General features: G+C 54.8%; 1 protein-coding gene and 1 long non-coding RNA gene across 6 annotated transcripts; one reads left to right on the top strand and one right to left on the bottom strand.

The window, feature by feature from the left end:
- On the top strand, nucleotides 1-25690 carry EWSR1 (EWS RNA binding protein 1). Of its 5 annotated transcripts, none has more exons than XM_064674618.1 (18): nucleotides 1-87; nucleotides 3256-3292; nucleotides 3513-3564; nucleotides 3981-4034; nucleotides 7009-7132; nucleotides 13633-13819; nucleotides 16733-16900; nucleotides 17572-17786; nucleotides 18388-18568; nucleotides 21321-21355; nucleotides 22021-22053; nucleotides 22787-22905; nucleotides 23225-23354; nucleotides 23441-23563; nucleotides 23646-23823; nucleotides 24085-24182; nucleotides 24587-24860; nucleotides 25325-25690. In XM_064674618.1, exons 1-18 carry the CDS (start codon nucleotides 21-23, stop codon nucleotides 25362-25364), a joined length of 2115 nt encoding a protein of 704 aa, XP_064530688.1. In that variant the 5' UTR covers nucleotides 1-20; the 3' UTR covers nucleotides 25365-25690. The 5 variants fall into 5 exon arrangements, with proteins under 5 accessions (XP_064530688.1, XP_064530687.1, XP_064530690.1 ...); XM_064674617.1 differs by having other exon boundaries at nucleotides 21318-21355; XM_064674620.1 differs by lacking the exon at nucleotides 3981-4034.
- On the bottom strand, nucleotides 8724-15166 carry LOC135423927 (uncharacterized). The gene is made up of 2 exons (XR_010435015.1): nucleotides 14760-15166; nucleotides 8724-9237 (listed from the first exon to the last, which is right to left on the bottom strand). It is a non-coding gene; the product is annotated as an uncharacterized LOC135423927 (long non-coding RNA).
- Nucleotides 25691-25761: the final 71 nt, after the last annotated feature.

Genomic DNA, 25761 nt, shown 5'->3' with positions numbered 1-25761 from the left:
GCGGCGGGGCCGGGCGGCGCATGCGCGGCGCGGGGCGGGGCCGGGCGGGCAGCGCGGAGGAGGAAGGCGACAAAATGGCGTCGACGGGTGAGCGGGGCCGGGCGGGCCGGGGGGAGCGGGGCGGGACCGCCGGCACGGCCGCCGCGGGCACGGCACCGCCGGGGACGCCCCGCGGGGGCCCCGCCGCCTGCCTGTGGAGCCGCGCCCCCCGGCGGCCGCGGGGGTCGGGCTCGTGGGGGCGTGCGGGGCCGTCCCGCCCCGTGTCCCCCCCCGCAGGGGCCTCGCCGGGAGGGGCCGCGCGGCCGCGGGGGCTTCCCCCTCAGTGCGGGGCCTTTGAGTGGCGGCCCCGCCGCGCACACGGCCCCCCGAGGGGTTCCCGGAGCTGTGCGGCGAGCCGGGGGTCCCCCCCGCGCCTCGGCCCTGCCGGGAAGGTGGAAGCAGGGAATGGGTCGGGTGGGAAGGGACCTTGGGAATCGTCTCATCCCGCCCCTGCCGCGGGCACCCACACCTTCCGCTGGCCCGGGCTGCTGCAGGTTTATCCAGCCTGCCCTTGGGCACCTCCAGGGATGGGGCATCCTCTGGGAAATCCATTCCAGGGCCTCACCACCCTCCCAATCTCCCATCTCTCCCTGCCCTCTGGCAGTGGGAAGCCATTCCCTGTGTCCTGTCCCTCTATCCCTTGTCCCCAGTCCCCTCTCCAGCTCTCCTGGAGCCCCTTTAGGCCCTGCAAGGGGCTCTCAGCTCTCCCTGGAGCCTTCTCTTGTCCAGGGGAACCCCCCCAGCTCTCCCAGCTTTTCCCTGTAGGAAAGGGATGTTTTCCATCATGTCCGTGGCTCCAAATTGATTGGAGTAAACCAGGGAACCACCAGAGGAGGAAACACGTTTTTCCACGAGGGCTCCAGGTGGATACAAACAGTTCAAAACTGAGACTCCCCAGCTGTGGCAACGTCACCTTTAAAGTGCCTTAAAGCCCAAGGTCTGATGTCCCATAAAGAGGATTTCCCATTTTTCCATGAAGGAAAACATCCCAGGCCGTGGAATGTGAGGGACTATCATTAAGAGCATCTTGGAGAGCTTAAAAATATGTTTAAAAAAAAAAAAAGTAAAGAAATATTTAGCAATGGAATTGTCAAAATGGGGGTTAAACCCACAGCCTGTGTTTTCCCTTAATTCATGGAATTGTTCCTCCTGGGAGCTGCTATTTTGGGCTGCTGTTGTGCTCCTGAGCCTGGTGAAATTAAAGGATGAAGATTAATTTCCCCCAGGAAATAAAAGCCAGGAGATGGGTTTAACTAAATGAACCATAATGTTATTTTTTTTTATTAATGTTTCATCTTTCATGTCAATCCGGGCGAATTAAAAGAGAGGGATCCCCAATTCCACACCTGGAATTAAGTCCTGCCAAGGGGGAGATGTTGGGTTTGGGGTGGGACTTTGAGGAATGGGGTTTTTGAAGGGGGTGAATTGATGCCCCTGTGTGGAGCTGGAGGCCAAAAGGGGGCTGAAAAATGGGAATTTAATGAGGAATTTTGGAGATTTTGGAGACAGGGAAAAGAGGAGCAGGGCAGGATGGAGTGGGAGAGGGAAACTGGATGAGGGGATCAGGTATTAATTAAGACTCAGGATTAGCAGAGCCACAAAAAACAAATTTAAAAAAAAGCCTTAAACACCGAATTTAACATGGAAAATGTTTCAACTCGTGAGGGAAGTGGGAATTGTGCCGGAGGAGTTGAGGTTGTGCCGTGAATCCCAGGGTCAGGGAAGCCCTGGGAGAACAGGCTGGTGTCTCTGTGTCCTGGGAGGTGTTTGGGGCAGCTCCTGGTGTGCTGGGCAAGGTCAAAGGAATTAGTAACTGCCAGGAATTCCTGCTGGGATCACCAGGCAGGGATCAGCTCTGCCGGCGGGGAAGGGAGCAGGAGGAAAAGCTGGGAGCACATGGAGAGGCTGGGGAGGAAAGTTTCAGCAGGGATGAGCCCACGGGAGGTTGGGGTGTGTGGAGAGGGTGTTTTCCCAGTGATTCCCGGGGCTCCCTCGCCTTGGAAACAGCGGGATGGGCTTTGGAGCCCTTCAGGTCCTTCCTGGAACTCCTGAGCAGGGGCAGGAGTTGGGAACAGTGGGATAGGCTTTGGAGCCCTTCAGGTCCTTCCTGGAACTCCTGAGCAGGGGCAGGAGTTGGGAACAGCGGGATAGGCTTTGGAGCCCTTCAGGTCCTTCCTGGAACTCCTGAGCAGGGGCAGGAGTTGGGAACAGCGGGATAGGCTTTGGAGCCCTTCAGGTCCTTCCTGGAACTCCTGAGCAGGGGCAGGAGCTGGACTGGACGAGCCATGAGGGTACTTCCCAGCTCAGGATAGTCCATGATTCTGGGATAAACTGGGCTCTGTGGCTGAGATCAGCATCCCCAGAGGTGTGATGGTGATGGGAACGCTGGAATCTCTTCCCACACGGGGATGGAAATGTGGGAATGCTGCACCAAATCCAGCTCCTGCCTCTGGCTGAGCAGCAGAGCCCCGGCGAGGCCTGGGCTCATCCCTGAGCTCAGGAATCCCGTGATCCTGGGAGAGCTGGGATCTGCCTGGTTGGAATGATGGATTCCTCCCTCGCTCCAGAGGCTGGCAGCTGGGATTGGTGCCCTTGAGGGAAGTGGGAGCTGCAATCATCCCAAATTTAGCCTCCTAATTGCCCTGTGGATTCATTTGCCATCCCCGCCAGCAAACCAAGTTCAGCCCAGGCTTTGGGCTTGGATTTCCAGGATTTTGCTTCTCCTCTAAATCAGGGTGTTGACGTGGATTGGGGATTTGGGGCGGGAATCACTCCCAGCTTCCCAAATCCCACCCTGCCAGGGCACAGGGGATGCAACTTCCCAGCCCTTTGGTTGGGCCCTTGAAAGGGGGAGGGGGAACGTGGTGGTTCCTGCAGCCCCAAAAACTTCCCTCCTGGCCCTTCCAAACCAGGCTGGGGGGGGTTTGGAAGCCTCAGAAGCCTCAAATCCCCATTTTCCCTTTGTTCCAACCCCAATCCCAGCCTCCCTTGGGATCCATCCGAGGTGCCAGTTAAATTGGGGTCATTCGAGATCAAACAGCAGCAACAATGAGGGGAAGAGAGGTTTTGTTTCCCCTCCAAAAAAAGGCCTGGAAAAGGGCATTTCCCTTCCACCTTGGGGAAGCTGGAATTCCAGCAGGCAATTCCAGCTGCTGTGCTCTTCCACTTTTAATTTTATTAAGCCTTTATTGACCTTTTTTCCCCCTTTTCTTGCAGATTACAGTACCTACAGCCAAGCTGCAGCTCAGCAGGGGTAAGTAGCTTCTCCTCCCTCTTTTCAAAAAGATGCCATAAAAATAAGTGATAACTGTGCTTTAGGCTTCACTCAGGTATGTTTATAAACCCTCAGGCTTTCCCTGGAGCTTTTAGATCCTTTAGAATTCCAGCAGAACCCATTTGGCTGCGGGGAAAAAATTGTTTTGTGCTGCAGATTTAGGGCAAGATTATAAAATGTCTTTACATTCATTCCACAGCTACAGCGCCTATGCACCTCAGCCAGCTCAAGGATATGCACAGACCACCCAGGTAAACCATGGGAATGGGGTGGGATCAATCCTGAGTCACCTGTTTTCCAGGAAAACCCCACGGGGTTCTCCCAAGCAGGGGAAGCTCCGTCGAAATCCGGGGTTAAAAAGTCATTTCGTGGCAGCCTAAACTGCTCTGAGTGGAAAGATAACCTCCCCAATCCCCCTTTTTGTGTTCATTTATCCAGTCCTGGTCCCATAAAAGCCAAATTTTCACTTGGTGGGTGTTTTAATCAGAGGTGTAGGAGAGAAAAACCTGGAAAACAAAAAAAAAAGGGGGGGATTTGCCTTTTGGGAAGGTGCAGAATTGGCCAGAGGAGAGGAGGGAGTTGATCATCCTCTCTCAGTTGGCTGGACTGATGAAAAACCACGATGCTCTTGAAGAGATTTAACTTAATGCTTATTTTTAACCTTTAGAATGCGAGTTACTACAACCACATTTGTCTCCAAACTCCAGCCATGTTCCCAAAGGTAAATCTTTGTCCTCCCAAAGTCGCCGTAGGGTCAGTTCTGCCCTCCAGAGGAGGGAGGCAGGGCCAGGCTGGGCATTTGGGGCAGCTGAGAGGAAGGTGAGGGTGACTTTGGTGTGAGATAAGTGCTGGGAGACACTCCTTGGAGGAGCTGCTGCCAGCTGGAGGTGAGAGGGACGGGCAGGAACAAGAGGCCTCAGAAACATCCTCGGGGGGAGGCTGGAACCACTAAACCCAGCTGTTTGAACACCTAAACCCAGCTGTTTGAACACCTAAACCCAGCTGTTTGAACACCTAAACCCAGCTGTTTGAACACCTAAACCCAGCTGTTTGAACACCTAAACCCAGCTGTTTGAACACCTAAACCCAGCTGTTTGAACACCTAAACCCAGCTGTTTGAACACCTAAACCCAGGTGTTTGAACACCTAAACCCAGGTGTTTGAACACCTAAACCCAGGTGTTTGAACACCTAAACCCAGGTGTTTGAACACCTAAACCCAGGTGTTTGAACACCTAAACCCAGGTGTTTGAACACCTAAACCCAGCTGTTTGAACACCTAAACCCAGCTAGTTGAACACCTAAACCCAGCTAGTTGAACACCTAAACCCAGCTAGTTGAACACCTAAAACCAGCAAGTTAAACACCTAAAACCAGCAAGTTAAACACCTAAAACCAGCAAGTTAAACACCTAAAACCAGCAAGTTAAACACCTAAAACCAGCAAGTTAAACACCTAAAACCAGCTAGTTAAACACCTAAAACCAGCTAGTTAAACACCTAACCAGCTGAACTCTCCTAAACCAGCTAATTAAACACCTAAAACCAGTTAAACACCTAACCAGCCAAAGTCAACTAAAAGCAGCTAATTAAACATCTAACCAGCTAAACTCACCTAAACCAGCTAATTAAACACCTTAAACCATGTAATTGAACACCTAAACCCAGCTAGTTAAATACCTAACCAGCTGAACTCTCCTAAAGCAGCTAATTAAGCACCTAACCAGATAATGAAATACCTAACCAGATAATTAAGTATCTAACACACTAATTAAACACCTCACCAGCTAATTAAACACCTAAACCCAGTAAAACACCTAACCAGCTAAACTCACCTAAAATCAGCTAATTAAACACCTTAAACCAGATAATTAAACACCTAAAAGCAGCTAATTAAACACCTAACCAGCTAAATTCATCTAAACTAGCTAATTGAACACCTAAACCAGCTAATTAAACACCTTAAACCATATAATTAAACACCTAAACCCAGCTAGTTAAACACCTAACCACCTGCACTCACCTAAACCCTGCTAATTAAGCACCTAAAAACAGTTAAACACTTAACCAGCTAATTAAACACCTAACCAGCTAAACTTGCCTAAACCCAGCTAATTACACACCTAAAAGCAGCTAATTAAACACCTAGAATCAGCTCAGCTCACCTAAAACCAGCTAACTAAACACCTAACGAGCTGAACTCACCTAAACCTGGCTAATTAAACACCTAACCACCTATATAAACACCTAAAAGCAACTAATTAAGCATCTAACCAGCTGCACTCACGTAACCCCAGCTAATTACACACCTAAAAGCAGCTAATTAAATAGCTAACCAGCTACTTAAACACCTAACCAGCTAATTAATACCTAAAATCAGCTAAACTCACCTAAAACCAGCTACTTAAACACCTAACCAGCTAATTACACACCTAAAAGCTAATTAAACACGTAGAATCAGCTAAACTCACCTAAAACCAGCTAATTACACACCTAAAAGCAGCTAATTAAACACCTAACCAGCTAATTACACACCTAAAAGCTAATTAAACACGTAGAATCAGCTAAACTTGCCTAAACCCAACTAATTACACACCTAGAATCAGCTAAACTCACCTAAAACCAGCTAATTACACACCTAAAAGCAGCTAATTAAACACCTAACCAGCTAATTACACCCCTAGAATTAGCTAAACCCACCTAAAACCAGGTAGTTAAACACTTAAAACCAGCTAGTTAAACCCTAAACCCAGCTAATTAACCCCCTAATGAGCTGGGCTCATCTCTGGGCTCGTTTGCAGCATTCCTGCCTCCCGTGCTTCCAGGGGCAGTGCCAGGGGCAGTGCCGTGTCCCTGTGGATCAAGGCTCTCCTGCTCCTGCTTCAGGCCAGCTCAGGGAGGCCGAACACCCCGAAAGGTTTCAGCTGCAGGCTCCCAGAGCCTGAATCCCGTGGGAATGTGGAGGTTTCGGCCGTGCCCGTGTCGCTCTGGGAGCAGAGCTGGGGCAGGAGGTTGGCAGGAGGTTGGCAGGAGGTTGGCAGGAGGTTGGCAGGAGGCCGGTGCCCGGAGCAGGAGCTGGCAGGGCATGGCATGGGACAGCTGGTGGCACTGCAGGGCTGGGCCCTGTCCTTCCAGCAGTCCCTCAGGAGTTAGATTGGAAAATAACCCCCGGGAAGGGATGATTCTGGAGCTGATCCCTCACTGGATGCCAAGGCACCGGGACGGGAGTGGCACCGCTGGATGCAGGGACAGCAGGATGGGAGTGGATAATTCCTGCAGATCCCGTCCTTCCATGCCCACACCAGCTCCTTCTTTGCAAGGAAACACCTGCTGGGCATGAAGAATATCCTAATTAAACCCTTCAGCAGGTTTCCTCCAGCCAACACCAACGGTGGCTCGTTTCCCTCGGTGCCCCACTCCCACCTTCTGGGCTAACCCCGGGAGGATCCCTGGCGGTGCCCAGGCGGTCGGGGAGAGCTGGGAGCTCCCAAGTTTGCTTTGCACAGGGCAGGGCCGTGCGTGGTGAGGGGGGCAGAGCCTCCCTTCCCTCAGTCCTGCGGGGCTAAATCCCGCTCTGTAAGCTCACCGCGGAGCCGGGCTACAATCCCCCACTGCGCCTAAACCTGCCCCGCTTGGCTCCCGGGCGTCCTGGCGCTCCCGGATTGATGGATCTGGCTTTGTGTCCCCTGCGGAGCAGACGTACGGGCAGCAGAGCTACGGGACCTACGGGCAGCCCGCGGACGTCAGCTACACCCAGCCCCAGAGCACGGCCACCTACGGACAGACGGCCTACGCCACGGCCTACGGGCAGCCCCCCACTGGTGAGAGCCCCTGGGCGGGCACGGGGACGTGGCAGGGCTGGGGAGGGACCGTGGGGATCATCCCCTGGGCAGGGACACCTTCCCCCAGCCCAGGCGGCTTCGAGTTTGTTCAGCTTGGCCTCCAGCGCTTCCAGGGGTGGGGCAGCCACAGCTTCTCTGGGCAACCTGGGCCAGGGCCTCCCCACCCTCCCAGGGAAGGATTCCTTCCCAGTATCCCATCTAAGCCTGCCCTCTGGCAGTGGGAAGCCATTCCCCCTTGTCCTGTCGCTCCTTGTCCCTCTCCAGCTCTCCTGGAGCATCTTTAGGCACTGGAAAGGGCACTAAAGTCTTCCCAGAGCCTTCTCCAGGCACAACAATCCCAACTCTCTCAGCCTTCCCTCATAGGAGAAGTGCTCCAGCCCTTGGAGCATCTCCATGGCCTCCTCTGGACTCACTCCAGCGGGTCTGTGTCCATCATGGAATGGTTTGGGTTGGGAGAGACTTCAAACTTATCCAGTCCATGGGCAGGGACACCTTCCCCTATCCCAGGTTGCTTCAAGTTTATCCAACCTGGCCTTGGACACTTACAGGGATCCAGGGGCAGCCACAGCTTCCCTGGGGAACCTGTGCCAGGGCCTCTCCACCCTCACAGCCAGGAATTCCTTCCCCTCTGGCACTGGGAAGCCATTCCCTGTGTCCTGTCCCTCCATCCCTTGTCCCCAGTCCCTCTCCAGCTCTCCTGGAGCCCCTTCAGGCCCTGGAAGGGGCTCTAAAGTCTCCCCAGAGCCTTCTCTTGTCCAGGTGAACAATCCCAACTCAGCCCTTCCTCACAGGAGAAGTGCTCCAGCCCTTGAAATATCTCTGTGGCCTCCTCTGGACTCGCTCCAGCAGGTCATTGTCCTTCCTGGAATGGTTTGGGTTGGAAGGGACCTTAAACATTAACTAGTCCACCCCCTGCCGTGGGCAGGGACACCTTCCACTGGCCCAGGTCACTTCAAACCCTGTCCAGCCTGGCCTTGGACACTCCCAGGGCTGGGGCAGCCCCACATAAACGTGGACAGATGGAGCAGTTCAGTTTTCAGGGAAGGGTTTGGGGGCTCAGGAGGTGCTGGGCTCCCAAGGAGCAGTGTCCTCAGCTGCTCTCCACACCCCCCATCCTCAGCACTTCCCTTCCCTGGCAGTCCAGTGGCAGTGCCATGTGCCTGTTCTCATCCTGTTCCCTCTCCCTGTGTGCTTCCCACAGTGGAAGGGGCTGGTCCAGGTTTGATCCTGCTCACTCTGGCGTGGAAAACGCTGCCTCATCCTGGCTGAGCCTGGGCTGGGAGCCCTTGAGGTGTCCCTCGAGTGCCAGAGCTCCCACTCTGGCATCTCCACATGCCCACAATCTCCCCATGGATACGATCCTGAGCGCTGACAGCCATGCCAGGACGTTCTGGGTGACTCCAGAACCGTTATCCCAGCATTTCCTAAGGGATAAACAGCATCCTGACCCCCAGCTTTGGGGTTTCTGGTGCAGACACTGTCCCTGACGGGCTATAAACTATCCCAACGAGTGCTCCTGGAGCTGGAATTCCCTCCAGAGGAGCGTCTGATGCTTAAAACTGTTGAGACATCATTTGGTTCATGTTTATTTAATGTATATTTGGGCTGAATATTTGGGAGACTTAGAAAGCAGATTTCCTTCCCGGTGTTTTTTGGGTTTGTAGGAGAGACATTATAGACATTCCCAATATCAGTGGGAATTAAATCCTTCCCAAGGCAAGGCAATGCCAGGACACACAGTGGGATATCTGGCTACAGAAACCACTCAGGAATTCTTCCTGAGGAAAAGATGAAGAGCAAAAGCCCTCTCCAGTTAAAATTTAAATATTTAACATCCTTTTACACAGATCAGGAAAATTCCTGCACGTGAGAACCGGTGTCACCGTGGGTTATCTGTGGGTCTTCTTCCTTTCAATTAAGAGTATCCAGACAAAACTTGGCAGCAGGGAGGTTTTGTGAACTTCCAAAACTCCTTTCTTAGAAATATTTACGTCCCTCAGTGCTTCCTACGGATCCCAGTCCCCGAGGGGTCACAGGAAACGGCTGCTGTTTATATTTTTCCTTCTCCCTTAAGAGGAGATTTGCTGGAGGAATAATAATAATGTTCAGCTTTTTATTTAGGCAAAAAGCTTCATTTTCTTTTCATCCATTAAAAAAAAAAACAACAAAAAAAGCCCAAAGCAAACAACCCAGCTCAGGAAGTGGCCAAGCAAAAGATCAGACCTTCAAGTACCTGGGCAGGATTGTTGATGTTGCTCTCTGGGCACAGAGCCAGGCTGGATTTATCCTTCCTCCACCTGCCTCTCCTTGAGGAGCCTTCAGCCTCTCTCTCTCTCCCCCCCTGCCTTTCACGCTCCATAAATCCCAGGGTGCTGCCAGGGCCAGACATCCACGTGTCCCCAGGGACGTGCGGTTCCTCTGCTTCAATCCCGAGCTGCTTTTCCTGAGCATCCCTTTTGTTTTTTCTTTTTTGGAGCAGAGATGTCTGCAATTCCTTAAAGCCAAGTGCCTTTTTTTTTTTGGCTGGACAGCCTGGGATTTGGTTGGTCAAGGAAATCCAAGTTTTGTGTGGATACACCTTCCCAGGGCTCTGGGAACAACAGAGGTGGTGCCTTTTTTTCCCAACACTCCAACATCCCACCTTCCACTGACTCCTGGGACACCCCAGGAGAGAGTTACCACCCTCCTTCCCTCCCTGGAGCTGTAGGAAAAGTTGTCCTGGAGCCACCCAGTCGCTTTGTTCCAGAGAAAAAAGGGTTTGGGAGCAGCTGGATTAGGGATCACTGGGCACCATCAGACCTGTGGTCATGGTTTGCTCTTTAATATATGAGCATGAATTACAGGAGTAAATAAAGAGCATTAAAATGTCCAGGTGTGGATCTCCTGGAAGTGGGAATTGCTCTCTAAGACCAGCCAGCCCCCCCCTTCCCTTTACCTGGGAGATTTAGGGGGTTGTATATTTAAATTCCTGATGGATTTAGAATTTCAGATGAGCTCAGAGCTGCCATGATAACCTGTTATTCCAAAACAGAGTGGAGGGAGGCTCTGCATCCCTGCTCCAGCCCCTCCAGGATACACAGGCCAAGCAGGACTCAGCTCTCTGTCAGGATAAATCCCTCTGGAGAGCAGAAATCTCTCTGAATCCAGACTTTTCAGCTGATGTTCTCTGAGGATCAAACCCTACAAGCTTCCCCTCCACCTGGAGAATTCCTGGACTTCAGGAAGGGGTTTGTTTGGCTCCTTTTGAGGGAAATTTGAACACCTTAAGCAGTTCTTCTGTTCCCTTTTCCTCCAGCAGCTGACTCAGCTGGGAGGGGAGGGAAGTGATGGAATACAACCCCCCCCTCAAACCCACAGCTCCTGAGGGTTCCCACATTGCCTAAACTCAGATTTTGGGGTGGAAATTTAGCCCAGGGGAGTGGGAAATCCCTGCCTTGCCTTTGGTGCAAACCCTTCCTGCTCCAGCACACGCTGCCACGAGGGAAATGCTCCATCTAGAGCTGAAGCTTGAAAATTCCAGAGAGGCTTTTCCCCCCCCCTCCCTTTTATCTCATTTTGCCTGTGCAGAGCCAGGTGTTGGCAAAGCTTGTGCTCCCAGGAACAGCCCTGGGAAAGGGGATCCAGAACTGGGAGAGGGAATCCAGCACTGGGAAAGGGGATCCAGCCCTGGGAGAGGGAATCCAGCCCTGGGAAAGGAGATCCAGCCCTGGGAAAGGGGATCCAGCCCTGGGAAAGGGGATCCAGCCCTGGGAAAGGAGGTTCAGCACTGGGAGAGGGGATCCAGCACTGGGAGAGGGGATCCAGCACTGGGAAAGGGGATCCAGCACTGGGAAAGGGGATCCAGCCCTGGGAAAGGAGGTTCAGCACTGGGAGAGGGGATCCAGCACTGGGAAAGGAGGTTCAGCCCTAGGAAAGGGGATCCAGCACTGGGAAAGGGGGTCCAGCTGTGGGAGGACCATCCTGTGGCTCCAAGTCCAACAGGAACAGCCCAGGGCAGGGCTGTGGCTCAGCACACACTGCAGGCTGTACTTAGGCAAAGAACAGGCTTTTTTTGGGGATGTAGTCAGGCTTTGGGCAGTGACAGTAAGGATTTATTTAACTTCTGGTGTCAGTGCTCCCTCTGGAATCGCTGTGGTGGCTCACCTGGAAGTGTTTGGGCTGTTTAAATTCGTGTGAGGCTCTAAAACTCATCCCCGTTCACCCTCCTGAGCAACACTCAGGACTTGGCCTTTCAGAGAACAGGAAAGAGGAATAATGACCATAAAAACTGATTTTCTAGTGATTCACTCAAGTTATTGCCAGGTGGGAGTCCAGTTCAGGTTCCCTGGGATTGGGAAGGGTTTGGGAGGCCAGGGCCAGGAAGAGGCAGGAATGGGCAGTTCACAGCCTTGTGTGTTCTTTGGGATCCTAAAGGGACACCAGAAAGCTGGATTTTTGGGGGTTTTTAATGAATCTGCTGCACAAACTTCCTCCTCTCACCCTCTTCCTCTTTGCTGAGCCCCGGGAAGGGCCCTGGTTTTGTGGGAGTGCCCCGGGAGGGCACAGCGTGTTCTGCTGCTGGGAGTGTGTTTGGGTTGCAAATTAGGGAATTGAAATAAAAAGCTGCAGCACAATCTGCCTCAAGGGAAAGCGTGTCCCATGTTTATTAAACCCAAGAAGTGATGGAGGAGCTGTTATTTGCACTGGTCCCCAGGAATAAGCCCTGAGACCAGCTTGGCTGCTCCTTGGTTTATATTTTTAGTCGGTCAGGTTTTCTAACAATATTTTCAATTGCTATTTTTTTTCCATCTTAAGTCTCTCCTCCTTAATTTGAAAACTTGCTTGGAAGGTTCTTAGCAATTTGTGACAAGCCAAGTGGTCACTAAATTATACAGGAGCTGTTTTGGGGACCTTGGAGATTCCTGTCAGACCGTTCAGAACCAAATCCTGAAGCTCTGGAGCTTTTTTTGCCTGAACCAAACAGAAATTCTGAGAAAAGGGAAGGCACAGAAAACATCAGGAGCCGCCTGATGTGTCTCTTTTGACCTTTTCTCTTACGTGCAAGCAAATGGAAAGTGCTTTTCTTTTGTTGCCAGCATTACTGCTTTAAAATCAGGCTTCAGCAGTGCCTCTGAGAGGCTTCCCAGGTCAGCCTGGTGCCGTTATTTTTCGGAAAAGCTGAAAGGATGGGACTGGACTTGTTAAATCAATTGGATTTCTTTTACTTTGGAGCTGAGGAGAGGGGGTGGTGGTGTTTGTTTTCCTGCCTTTGTTGAGGAGATGCTGCAGGCCTCAGCCTGCCCTGCCTGTGCTCTCACTGTAAACAGTCCTCCTCTGGATGCTGCTTCCAGAAAGTTCCTGGCAGTGGGGTTTTGGGATGCTGGGGCTGTGGGCTGTGGCTTCTCAGGGTAAGGGGGTTTTGTGAGGAAAATGAGGGGCTGGTGTGGGTTAATTGGTGATTTTCAGGTTGTCTGAGGTGGTAAAACTGTGTCTGTGCCCTGAGAAAGCAGTGGCAGAAGTGCCAAAGTGCAAAATATTTGGGTCTTACAGGAGAGCTGGAAAAGGATGTGGGACAAGGGCCTGGAGAGACAGGACAAGGGGGAATGGCTCCAAACTAAAAGAGGAGATTAAGATGGGATATTGGGAAGGAATTGTTGGCTGTGAGGGTGGGGAGGCCCTGGCCCAGGTTGCCCAGAGAAGCTGTGGCTGCTCCTGGATCCCTGGAAGTGTCCAAGGCCAGGTTGGACAGGGCTTGGAGCAACCTGGGCTGGTGGGAGGTGTCCCTGCCCTGGCAGGGGGTGGGACTGGATGAGCTTTAAGGTCCTTCCCACCCAAACCATTCCATGATTCCATGGAATACTCTGCTCAGCAGCATCTCAGCCTTCAAGACTGGAGGAATTGACCCAAAACAGGTGACAAAAGGAGCAGAAGAAACGAATTTTCTTCCTCCACCAGCGATGGCTCATTGGGGATCGAGGCTGTTCTGGGAACCCTCTGGAAGCAGCTGCCTCCTTGGGAAGCCCCATGACATGTTTGCTGCTGTATTTTGGGTTCAGGAGCCTCTTGTTCCCCTGGGAGAGCAGCCTTTGGGAGCTGCCTGGGACTGGCTGGGCTGTGCCACCTTCCCAAGCCAGGGCTGGAGCCTCAGGAGAGCAGCGTTGCTGTGGCTCCTGTGGAGCTCTTGGATTTCATTGTCCTGGGGAACAAAATCAGGGATAAACCACTTTGGAGAGCCCAGCCTGTGGCCTTGGAGGGTGTGGGTTTGTGCCACAGCCCAAACTTGTCCCCAGAGTGGAGCCCAAGAGCCCCGGGTGGGTGTGGGGGAGCTCCGGGTGCCCCCTGAGCTTTGCTTCCAGAGCCTTGGGGGCACTTCTGCCCCCTTGAATCCGTGTGCTTCAACGTTTGGCACAAAGATGGGACCAAACCTGCCCCCCCGAGGTGGGGGTGGTTGGTCTCCCTGGTTTCCTTGCCCGGAGTGCCCCAGGGGTGGTCTGTTGCAGGTTACAGCGCCCCGAGCGCGCCCCCCGCGTACCCCCAGCCCGTGCAGGGCTACGGCAGCGCCGCCTACGACACCAGCACGGCCACGGCCACCACCACCCCGACGTCCTACGCCGCCCCCGCCGCCTACGGCACCCAGCCCGCATACCCGGCCTACGGGCAGCAGCCGGCCCCCGCCGCGCCCGCCAGGTACGGCCCTGCTCCCGGCAGCAACCTCCTCAGCCTCCTCCTCCTCAGCCTCCTCAGCCTCCTCTTCCTTCTCCTCCTCAGCCTCCTCAGCCTCCTCCTCTTCCTCCTCCTCAGCCTCCTCAGCCTCCTCCTCTTCCTCCTCCTCAGCCTCCTCAGCCTCTTCCTCCTCCTCCCCGGCATCAGCCTCCTCTTCCTTCTCCTCTTCCTTCTCCTCCCCAACCTCCTCATCCTCCTCCTCCTTCTCCTCCCCGCCATCAGCCTCCTCAGCCTCCTCTTCCTTCTCCTCCCCAGCATCAGCCTCCTCTTCCTTCTCCTCTTCCTTCTCCTCCCCAACCTCCTCATCCTCCTCCTCCTTCTCCTCCCCGCCATCAGCCTCCTCAGCCTCCTCTTCCTTCTCCTCCCCAGCATCAGCCTCCTCTTCCTTCTCCTCTTCCTTCTCCTCCTCAGCCTCCTCATCCTCCTCTTCCTTCTCCTCCCTGGCCTCAGCCTCCTCAGCCTCCTCCTCTTCCTTCTCCTCCCCAGCATCAGCCTCCTCTTCCTTCTCCTCTTCATTCTCCTCCCCAGCATCAGCCTCCTCATCCTCCTCCTTCTCCTCCCCAGCCTCGTCCTCCTCTTCCTCTTCCTTCTCCTCTCCAGCCTCATCATCCTCTTCCTGCTCCTCCCCAGCCTCAGCCTCCTCCCCATCATCTTCATTCTCATCCTCTTCCTCCTCCTCTTCCTTCTCCTCCCCAGCTTCCTCCTCCTCCTCTTCCCCATCATCATCCTCCTCATTCTCCTCTTCCTCATCCTCTTCCTCCCCATCCTCATAATCCTCCTCCTCCTCTTCCTTCTTCTCCCCATCCTCATCCTCCTCCTCATCCTCCTGCTCCTCGTCCTCCTCCTCTTCCCCATCCTCCTCTTCCTCCTCCTCTGATTGCCCCCAGCTGCACCTCCTCCCTACCTCTGATCCAGCCCTGGTCTGCTCCTGTCAGGTATGGCCTTCCTCCTCCTCCTCTTCTTCCTTCTCTTCCTCCTTTTTCTCCTCTTTATTCTCCTCCTCTTCCTCCTCATCCTCCTGTTCTTCCTCTTCTTCCTCCTCATCCTCTTCCTCCTCCTCCTTCTCTTCCTCTTCCTGCTCCTCCCACTCTTCCTCCTCCTCCTACTCCTCATCCTCCTCTTCCTGCTCTTCCTCCTCCTCCCACACTTCCTTCTACTACTACTCTTCCTCATCCTCTTCTTCCTCCTCCTCTTCTTCCTCCTCCTCTTCTTCCTCCCATTCCTCCTCCTCCTCATTCTCATCCTCTTTTTCCTCCTCCGTCCCCTCTTCTCCCTCCTCTTCATCCTCTGATCATCTCCAGCTACACTCACTGCTTTGGTGGCACCTCCTCCCTGCCTGTTTCACCAGAGTTTTGCTTCCTCCTCCTCTTCCTCCTCTTCCTCCTCTTCCTCCTCTTCCTCCTCTTCCTCCTCTTCCTCCTCTTCCTCCTCTTCCTCCTCTTCCTCCTCTTCCTCCTCTTCCTCCTCTTCCTCCTCTTCCTCCTCTTCCTCCTCTTCCTCCTCTTCCTCCTCTTCCTCCTCTTCCTCCTCTTCCTCCTCTTCCTCCTCCTCCTCCTCCTCCTCCTCCTCCCCCTGTGCTGTGCTCACCCCCAGTTCCCCCCTGCAGCTCCTGCTCCCTGCCCATCTCCCCAAGCGCCGTTCCCTCTGCCAGGGGAGCGGCGTGGGAGGGCTGAGCTCCAGCTCTGTGAGTCAGAGCCGTTCCTGGGGGATGAGGGAACAGCCACACACACAAATCAGGCTCTCAGCTCACACAGCAGAGCCAAAAACAGCCCCGGGGTCCCGGGGTCAGGCAGGATGCTGGGGGGATGCTCACGCTGCAAAACGTTTCCCTTTTAAACCTCTCCCATCTGAGCGCTGCCTGTCAGGTAGTTTGTTGGAATTGTTTGCTCAGAGGATGTGAAAAATTAATGGGAACCTGTTGAATAGTGAGGAAAAGCTGATGCAGTCCCTTAGCTGGTGTTTGTAGCAAGCACTGTGGTGAGGAGAGGCAGAGCCTGGCACAGCTCTGGCAGGTCACGCTTCAAAGGGGTGGGAATTCTCAGGGTGAATCCTGACATTGTAAAAAAGTTTTTCCCAGCTTTTACAGCAAAAGTAGCTTCACTCTGAGAAACACTTAGAAATTACAGACTCATGGAATCATTTAGGTTGCAAAAGCCCTCTGAAATCGAGTCTGGCCATTCCCCCAGCACTGCCAAGGCCACCCATGTCCCCAAGTGCCACATCCACGCGCTGTTAAACTGTGGGACACACAGAAGGGGCCTTGGGAATCACATGCAAAGGTTTCTCTGATTTCAGGCCTTGGGAGTTAATCCTGCACACAGAATCACAGCGTGGTGTGGGTTGGAAGGGACCTTTAAAGGTCACCCAGTCCAACCCCAGTGTCCTTTCCCTTCCACGGGATAAGATACGTGAGGCAATGTCTGTGTGAGCTGAGTTCTCACCCAAACAATGGGGCATTTCAGGGCCTGCCTTGCTGGCTGCTCTCAGCTCCTGCTTTCCCAGGGCTGTGCAGAACCAGCTGGAGCACAGGGCAGTGCTGCCAACCGCCTTCCTGGCATTCCACACCCTCCCCTCAGCCCCAGAGCCAAGTCTGAGCTCTGACTGCCTGGGCTTTGGGATGGACACAATCCATGGTGCTCTGTGCTCTCTGTTCAGGGCACTGCCTGGGCCTTTCCTGGGGTGTGCAAATACCCAGTCACTGAGTGCCAAAATCATGTTTATTATGTATTATTATATATTACTGTATATTATTTTATATACTGCTCCCGGAGCAGCTGCCACTCATCAGAGCCAGCCAAAAAACAGGGGGGGATCTGAGCCCTTTGCTGCTTCCAGGTGTGGAGCTGGGCACTGACACTGTTCCATCTTTGTCCCCAGACCCCAGGATGGCAGCAAACCAGCAGAGACCAGCCAGCCCCAGTCCAGCACGACAGGCTACAGCCAGCCCAGCCTGGGCTACGGGCAGAGCAACTACAGCTACCCCCAGGTGCCTGCCAGCTACCCCATGCAGCCCGTCACCGCTCCTCCCTCCTACCCCCCGACCAGGTAACCCTTCCACGGGCTCGGGAGCGCTCGGGGAGAGGCCTTTTCCTGAGGGGTTTGAGTCAAAAGGCATGGAAAAGGTGTTTTGGTGTCTGGGAGGAGGAGCTGTGCCTCTTGTTGTGAGGAGGAAGCCGAGGCGAGGTTGAGTGTGGAAGTGTCTGTGTGTGCACAGCTGAAAATGGTGACAAATGTTTTAAGGGATTTCCTACGTTTTTTAATTGTCAGAATTGAGAATTGTCAGGATTTTCCTGGGGTGTGTTGCAGTGACCTTTTGCTGCCTCCTTGCACACACACAGCTGGCCCAGGAGCTCCCCTGTCCCCTCAGGTGTCTTTGGTGTGACTTCTAAAAGGTACATTTGGAAATCCTCAAAGCCTGAGGGGAACTTTTATTATCCAGCAGCCGAAAATAATTCAGGAGGGGAGCCTGTTAGCTCTGCTGCCACTGAGTTTTGCCCTGTCACTCGTGCCTTTTCCTAAAGGTATGACTAAGCTGGGACTGCTCACACGGATGTTGCTTTTACAGCCCTCCAGCCTGGCCTCCATAGGGTGACTTCAGCCTTTAAAATGATTTACAACCCTACATATGGCTCGTGACTGCGTCGCCTTCCAGCCTCACGCACCCTGCCGGGGAATTGCCTCGTCATTCCCGCCTTTCCCGTGCTTTTCTCTTCCAGCTATTCCTCCACACAGCCAAGCAGTTACGACCAGAGCACTTACTCCCAGCAGAGCAGCTACGGGCAGCAGAGCTCCTACGGCCAGCAGAGCAGTTATGGGCAGCAGAGCAGCTACGGGCAGCAACCCCCTCCCACCAGCTACCCCCCTCCCAGCGCGTCCTACAGCCAGGCCCCCAGCCAGTACAGCCAGCAGAGCAGCAGCTACGGCCAGCAGAGTGAGTGGGAGCCCTCAGGGACAGCCCTGGGGTTGTTCTGGGGCTGGAACTCGGAGCTGTGTTGAAGGGTTGTCACTGGGGTTTGTCCTTTCCTGCTGCAGCGGTGGCAGGTTGGGATAATCCCCTGGAAATACAGAGCACAAAGTGTTTGGGATGAGGAGGTGGGTGAGGAGCTGGGGGGGCTCAGCCTGGAGAAAAGGAGGCTCAGGGGGGACCTTCTGGCTCTGCAACTGCCTGACAGGAGGGGGGAGCTGGGGGGGGTCGGGCTCTGCTCCCAGGGAACAAGGGACAGGATGAGAGGAAACAGCCTCAAGCTGTGCCAGGGGAGGTTTAGACTGGATATTTGGGAAAATTCCTTCAAGGAAGGGGTGATCAGGCCTGGCACAGCTGCCCAGGGCAGGGGTAGAGTCCCCATCCCCGGAGGGAGTTAAATCCATGTGGATGTGTCCCTTGGGAACGTGGGTCAGTGGTGGGGGAACAGTTGGGTTTGATGATCTCAGAGGGCTTCTCCAGCCTCAATCCCTGTGGTGCTGCCCTTGGAGCTGAGGGCAGCTGGAAGGGCTGCATGTCCCTGACGTGTGTGTGTCCCCCACTTCCCCAGGCTCGTTCCGCCAGGACCATCCCAGCAGCATGAACATGTACGGGCAGGAATCCGGAGGCTTCTCCGGCCCAGGAGAGACCCGGAATCTGAGCGGCCCCGATAGCCGGGGCAGGGGACGAGGGGGATATGATCGAGGAGGCATGAGCAGAGGTGGGCGGGGAGGAGGACGCGGTGGAATGGGGTAAGAGCAAAGCTTTTTCTCCTTTTACCTAATCCTGGTTTACCCATAGGATTCGAAACGGAAAAGAAGGGACTGAAAGGTTGTCCTTCCCACCGGCGCTTCCATGGGGAACATCTCTGTTATGGCATTGCTTGTAATCCATGGAAGCGTTCTAGCCCGAGGGGAGACAGGGAGCAGGACGTGTTTGGTTTGTCCTGCGGATGGTTGGGCTGCTGGGAGGGGTAAATTGGGGGTGTTGCTGACCTTGGCACTTTCAGCTCCCTTCGTGGTCGCCCCGAGGTGGAACCTCCGTGGGGTTTAACAGTAACTGTGGGTGGAACACACACAAACCTCCCAGGGGGTCCAGGGGTCCCTCCCTGCGCCTCAGCAGGGCGGATTTGGGCAGGTCAGGGGTGTGCAGGGCAGGAGCCTCCTCAGCAGAGCCTGAGACACTTGGAGCATGGAGGAGGACCCCCAGGGCAGAGGGCAGAGGTTTGGCTCCCAGGCCAGCTCCCCGTCGGAGCGTTCCGGTGCTCCGGGTCAGTCGGAACCGATGGCACGACCCGCTTTGGTTCGCCTGTGCCTTCAGCTGTGCCCCCACCCCCTCCGGGCAGGTTGTTCTGGTAGAGGTGAGGGAGGAAAACTATCCCCAGAGGCTCCTCAGAGAGGGAATCCGTAGCTTTGTGTGTGTTCCATCCCCTCACCTGCTGCTCAGAGCCATGCAGAGTGTCCCCAGGCGTGGCACGGGACACGCTGTGCCCGCCCTGCTGCTGGCAGGGTGGCCCTCGTGGCAACTGCTCTCCGCAGGCGACTTGTTCCCGTGTGGCACGGCCCAGTTTGGCAGTGGGAGGCCCCACCCTGCATAGCTCTGTCGCAGCAAATTGACGTGGCATGAAATCTTTATCAGAGGAACCCGAGAAAGGCGTGCAAACAAGGGCTGGTTTGTGTGGCAACATCCAGCTCGGAATTGGCTGGCGCGGAACAGAGTCCCGCGGATCTGCATAAAGATTTCACCCCCCGTGGCTTTTATCTCTTAACAATTATGAAGTAGATGTAGACACCTGAAACGTCTATCATCACATCTTCAAATTTCTAGCCCCTTCAGAGCTTTTCTCCCGCCAAAGATTTGTCACCTTGTCTCTGATTTTCACACCTCGATCCCAGCTCAAATTCGCATCCCTAGTGAATTCCCAGCTGGCCAGACCCTTACAAAGGGTTCCCCCCCAGCCTTATGGACGTAGAGTTGGTGCTGTCCATAGCACAGGTGGCCTTCAGGGGACGCCCAGGGCAGGTAGGGGAACTCGGCCCACCTTAGAGTGCTGTGGTGATGGATTTCAGTGTCTCCAGCAGGTAAGGAGCTCGATGTTATTAACGTGCCCTTTCTCATTGCCTCGATGATTTGATATTTGATGACAATGGAAAACTTTTTAACATGCTTTGTCGCATTTATATGCTACAGGTTACAAAGTGAGAGCCTTGTATACACCTCAATACTTAAAAAGTACCCGTACTCAGTACTCAGCCGGCAGCATAATGAAAAGTGGGACTAGACACGGTGTCCATATGGAGAGGAAAAATATACAATAGAATATTTTTAACCCAATGTATTGATTGTATAAACGGAATCCTTCTGTAACTTTTGGTAACTGCATACTTGTTGTTTGGTAATAAAACCAGAGGAGGGTATACTACTACTACTACTACTACTTTAGAATTGTGTAACGTTAAAACAATAGAAAAAAAAAAGAGAAAAAGTGTAAAAAAGAAAAGTTATGTTTAAAAAAGAGAGACGTTACGTAAATGGTGTGTACTTTTAACGAGAGGAGGCAAAGCTGCATGCAACAGCTCGAAATTCTGTATTGACTTCTTTTTTTCCCAAGTATTAGAGGTGCAATACTTGCTAGAAAATTCACGGTGCTCTCCCTCCTCCACTTGGCTCCTTCCAAACAGCTCATCTCACACCCCCTCCAAAAAAAACAAAACCAAACCAAAACCAAAAGAGAGCAAGAAACAGCCCAAATCCTTTTCCAGGTGGCATTTTCCTACTTAACCACCAGGCTCCAAAAGCACTTTCAGCTGTGAAAGCCTCAGCCGAAGCTCTCGGTGAAAGCCGCGGCCTCGTTCGCATTGGCACCTGCCCCAAAAAAGCCACGGGAGTGTGTCCACAAAGCTGCACCCCAGGCCTCGGAGCCCCCGCTGCACTCTGTAAGTTCTCCCTCCAGAGAGTTGTTAAATCCACTCGTGACCTGGAAATGTATGGCTTTCTTTCGAGGGTTGCAGGGGCGCCGTCAGCTGAACTCTGTGTCGTAGGGTCTCGCGTTTGGGGTGGTCTCCTTTTGCACTGTTAACTGTCAGGGACCCGCGGGCCACAGGCTGAGGGTGCACCTCCGTGGACACACCGAGGGGAGGGAGTCGGCCACTGAAACAGCCCCCAATTTCTCTGAAACGCACACGAAAACAGCCCCCCCTCCCTGGATTTCTGCCACGGACCCCCTTTCTTTGCCAAGTATTGCACCGACGATACCTGAGTAACGCCAGGGCGCCGCCGGCAAAGCGGCGCCTCAGACCCCGCGCCAGGTTGCTTTATACTGTAAAGAGAATTTGAGCGAGCTGCCCTTCTGAAGAGAGGCCTAGTGCCGAGATGAGACAGAGACAGAGAGATGTTTGGAGATGTTTAGCCAGTGCCCTTCTCCCCTGTGAGCCGCAGAGGCTCAGAGCGGTGCTGGCTTTGTAAAGGGAAAGGCCTTCATTTCTTCGTTTATCCCCCCAGCAGCGCTGGAGAGCGAGGTGGCTTCAATAAGCCTGGTGGTAAGTTTTTGAGCATTACAATGGATAGTGTTAAAAAAAAAAAAAAAAAAAGCATTTGCAGACAGTTTTTTAGAACGAAGCGTAATTTTTTTATTCGTTTTAAGTGGTTTAAAAATGACATATGCAACAAGACTGTAATGGGTACTGCCGGCGATGCCTAAGGGTAATGTGGTGTCACAGGACGCAGTGGAAGAGTTGAGCAACCACTCCTGTAATTTTTGGGGAAAAGAAATGGTTTGGATGTAATAAATCTTTTTTTTCTGTTTATATTAAGTAACTTATATTAGCAAACTTTTAAAAAAAACAAACGATTGGCTTGGCGTAACCTTTATTTATTTTTGGTTTTTTTTAAATCAGCGTTAATGGTTAATGGTTTGAGAGCTGCTAAAAAAAAAAAATCAGCGTGCTAGTGGTTAACGGTTTGAAAAAGTGCTAAAAAAAAAAAGAAAGAAAAAAAAAACAAAACAACAATGTAACAGTGGTTGTTGGTTTTGAAAGAAGTGCTAAAAGTAGCCACCTGATGGCCCAGTAAGGTGCAGTGCTGCTGTTGGGGCGGCGCAGGTCAGTTGGAGGTTCCCCCTCCGTAGCTAGTGTTGTGTGTGTCGGTTCTCCAGCCCCAGGGCCCGCACTAACACCGCTCCCTGTGCTTCTCTCCCGCCTGGCAGGACACATGGAGGAAGGACCCGACCTGGATTTAGGTAATTCCTGTCAAAATCCCCCTCCTGAGCTTGGGAATCGGCCGCTTGTGTCCTGGGGAGCGCCGCAGGTGTCAGCCCACGGCAGGAGGAGCCCCGCTGCCCACGGGCTCTTCCCGGCGTTGCCTGATTCCCAACTCATCCAGACAGCTGGACTGTGGAAAACCACACGTGGTTGTGAGACACCCGCCCTTCTCCACAGAAATTTAGGGGGGTTTGGGGCTGCTCTGGAGCTTTTCCAGGGATTCTGCAGTAGCTGTGGGTTGAGGGCTGCTCTGGAGCTTTCCCAGGGATTCAGCAGTAACCCTGAGTTGGGGGCTGCTCTGGAGCTTTTCCAGGGATTCTGCAGGAGCCTCCTCCCGTGCCACAGCAGCCTGTGGCCTTATGGGTTGTCCCTTCCTGTCCTACAGGCGTGTCTGGAAGTTATGTATCAGCTTCCAGCATCGGAAAAGGGAGGTGGGATGTCCATGTGTGGGAGCCCAGAGGGCACCGAGGTCTTCCTGATCCCTCCCCTGGGATGTGTCCTGATATAACCGGGGGGTTCTTCCCGCAGGGGTGGCTCTGGGGTCTGTCTGGCAGGACATGGGGGGGTTCAGTCACCTCCCTCGGGGTCCAGGGTTTCCTGTTGCTCACTGGGAGCGGAGCCGCAGCTGGGAAAGACGGGATGGAAAGAACTCGGCCCTGGGGTATCCCTGCCCTTCCTCTCCCTGCACTGACCCTGGGAATTGTCTCCTAGGCCCCCCCATGGAGCCAGAGGAGGACTCAGACAGCACTGCAGTGTATGTGCAGGGACTCAATGATAATGTGACCCTGGAGGATCTGGCAGATTTCTTCAAACAGTGCGGTGTTGTCAAGGTGAGGGGACACCTGTGACCCCTGATGGCAGGGCAGAGGGACCACCCTCCTCCTCCTCCTCCTCCTCCCTGCCCATTGCTCACACCCTCCCAGCCCATCAGCTCCCTGGGAGAGGCCTGTTGGGCCTGGCAGTGCTGTTTTGGGCCCGTTCCTTCATTTTTGGGGTGTCTGGGCAGTCCCTGTCACCCGTGGTAGGCCCAAGGGGCCCTTTCTTCTGCCCTGGAGTCCTCAGAAAGAGCCTTGCTTGTCTGGAAAGCAGAACAGGGAGTAAATCCCTGCTGGGAGAGGGGACTCCGGGTGACATCCCACTGTCCCTTAGATGAACAAGAGGACAGGGCAGCCCATGATAAACCTGTACATCGACAAAGAGACTGGCAAGCCCAAAGGTGACGCCACCGTGTCCTACGATGACCCATCTACTGCCAAAACAGCCGTGGAATGGTTTGATGGTGAGTGTGGGAGGGGGTTTGGGATGGAATTCCCTGTAGGAAGCGCCAGGGTGTGCACTGATGTCCTGTCCTTGTGTCCCTCCTAGGGAAGGATTTCCAGGGCAGCAAGCTGAAGGTGACCCTGGCACGGAAGAAGGGCCCCATGAACAGCCTGAGGGGCGGGATGCCACCCCGGGAGCAGCGGGGAATGCCCCCCCCTCTCCGAGGAGGTACTGGCTGGGACCCCCCGGAGCTGCTCCCTGTCCCCCCACCCCACCCGTGGCTCTGGCACTAACGGGGCTCCTTCCACAGGTCCGGGGGGTCCTGGTGGCCCAGGGGGGCCCAGTGGCCCCAGCGGCCCCATGGGCAGGATGGGTGGAAGAGGTGGAGACAGGGGTGGCTTCTCCTCGAGAGGCCCACGGGGGTCCCGGGGAAACCCCTCCGGAGGGAGCGTCCAGCACCGCGCCGGGGACTGGCAGTGCCCCAACCCGTGAGTACCCCGGGTCCCCTTTGTCCCAGGGGCTGACAGGACCAGGAGGCCTTTCCCAAAATCTCTTGCTGGGCCTTCCCAGGAAGCTCCTTCCTCCCACCTGGGTCAGGGAGGGAGGGATGGGGTCACTGAGGGATGGGCTGTGGGTGAACAGGCAGCTGGACCCCACCCCACTGGGGGAGCCTGGCCAGGAGATGAGCCCCAGGTCCTGCTCTCCACCCTGCTCGTGGTGCCTCCAGGCTGACTGGTGTCTGTACCCAGGGGCTGCGGAAACCAGAACTTCGCCTGGAGAACGGAGTGTAACCAGTGCAAGGCACCCAAACCCGAGGGGTTCCTCCCGCCCCCCTTCCCCCCTCCAGGTACGTGTGGGGGGCTCACGGTTTCACTTCCCAGTGGGACACCCCAGGCCTGGCCTTGGGCTCCTGGGGGATTAGCTGGGCCAGCCCCTGGAGCTGCCAGGCCTTCACTGCTCCATGAGCCGTGACGTGGAGGCTGGGATCACAGTTCCTCTGGGATCTGGGGGCCCTTCCTGGGGGGCTGCTCCCACCTCGTTAGGGCCCTAACGACCTGCAGCTCCCCCGGCTCAGGAGGAGCTGGGTGAGGGGTGGACGCTGTGCTCCCTGAATCCCCCCAGGGTTCCCGGCATCTCCTGGGCCTTCTCGCACTGCTCGTGGCAGAGCTGGCTGTCCCGGGATCATGGGTAGGGTACACCCGGAGCAGGATGTGCTGCCCGGGGGTCACTCTGAGGGTCTCTCCTCCCCAGGCGGTGAGCGCGGCCGGGGCGGCCCCGGGGGGATGCGCGGTGGGCGCGGCGGGGGCCTCATGGACCGAGGGGGCCCCGGGGGGATGTTCCGAGGCGGCCGCGGCGGAGACAGAGGCGGGTTCCGAGGAGGCCGCGGGATGGACCGAGGAGGCTACGGAGGAGGAGGCCGGAGAGGAGGAGGAGGAGGCGGCCCCGGGGGACCCCCCGGACCCCTCATGGAGCAGATGGGAGGAGGAGGCAGAGGACGGCGTGGAGGGCCGGGAAAGATGGACAAGTATGGATGGAGGGGGGGCAGAGTGTTGGGGGGACATGGGGAGGGGGAGACCCTGATGGGGAGAGGGTGTGGGTGACACTGGGACCCCCGTGACGGGGTGATGAGGGGCTGGGTGGGGGGTTAGTGGGTAGTGGGACAAATGAGGAGGGGGCTAATAGGTGGGAGGACAAGTGGGTAAGGGGGCTAATGGGGGGGGATAAGCAGGTGGGGGGCAAGTGGGTGGGGGAGTGAGTGGATGGGTGGGGGAGTGGGTGGCAGGATGAGCAGGTTGGGGAGTGAAGGGGTGGGGGCGAGTGGGTAGGAGGGCAAGTAGGTGGGGGGTCGAGTAGGTGGGCAAGTGGGTAGTGGGGTGGGTAAATGGGTGTCAGGGTGAGTGGGTGGAGGTTTGAGGAGCCCCCCCCCCAGCCCGGGGAGGGCTCCTGGAGCCCAGGACTGACCCGTGCCCTCCCCCTCCGTGCCCACAGGGGCGAGCACCGCCAGGATCGCAGAGACCGGCCCTACTAACGCCGCCCCCCCAGAGCCTCATTTACTACCAGATTTATTTTTTAAACCAGAAAAAAAATCTTTTAAATTTATAATTCCATATTTATAATGTTGGCCACAACATTATGAGTCCTCCTTGTCTGTACTTTAGTATTTTTCACCGTTTGTGGAGAAACATTAAAACCAAGTTCAGCGGTAGCGCGACGAGTTCTTTCTTCCCCTCCCCAAAATAAAACCGGTTGTTTAACGCGCCCCTTTCCCCCCCTCCCCCTCCCCTCCGCCTGTAACGCTGTGAACGGTTGTGACGGTTGTTTTTTTAAATAAAATTCCCGCTGTTTGTAACTGCACCATTGCCGGCCTTTCTTGAGAGCATCCCTGGGAGGTGGGGGGGGGGGGGGGGCGGGACACGGCCCCCGGA

Source organism: Pseudopipra pipra, chromosome 18 (genome assembly GCF_036250125.1).
Source record: "Pseudopipra pipra isolate bDixPip1 chromosome 18, bDixPip1.hap1, whole genome shotgun sequence".
NCBI lineage: Eukaryota > Metazoa > Chordata > Aves > Passeriformes > Pipridae > Pseudopipra > Pseudopipra pipra.
The sequence above is the reverse complement of the archived record's forward strand: the minus strand, read 5'-3'. Positions and strand labels throughout refer to the sequence as shown.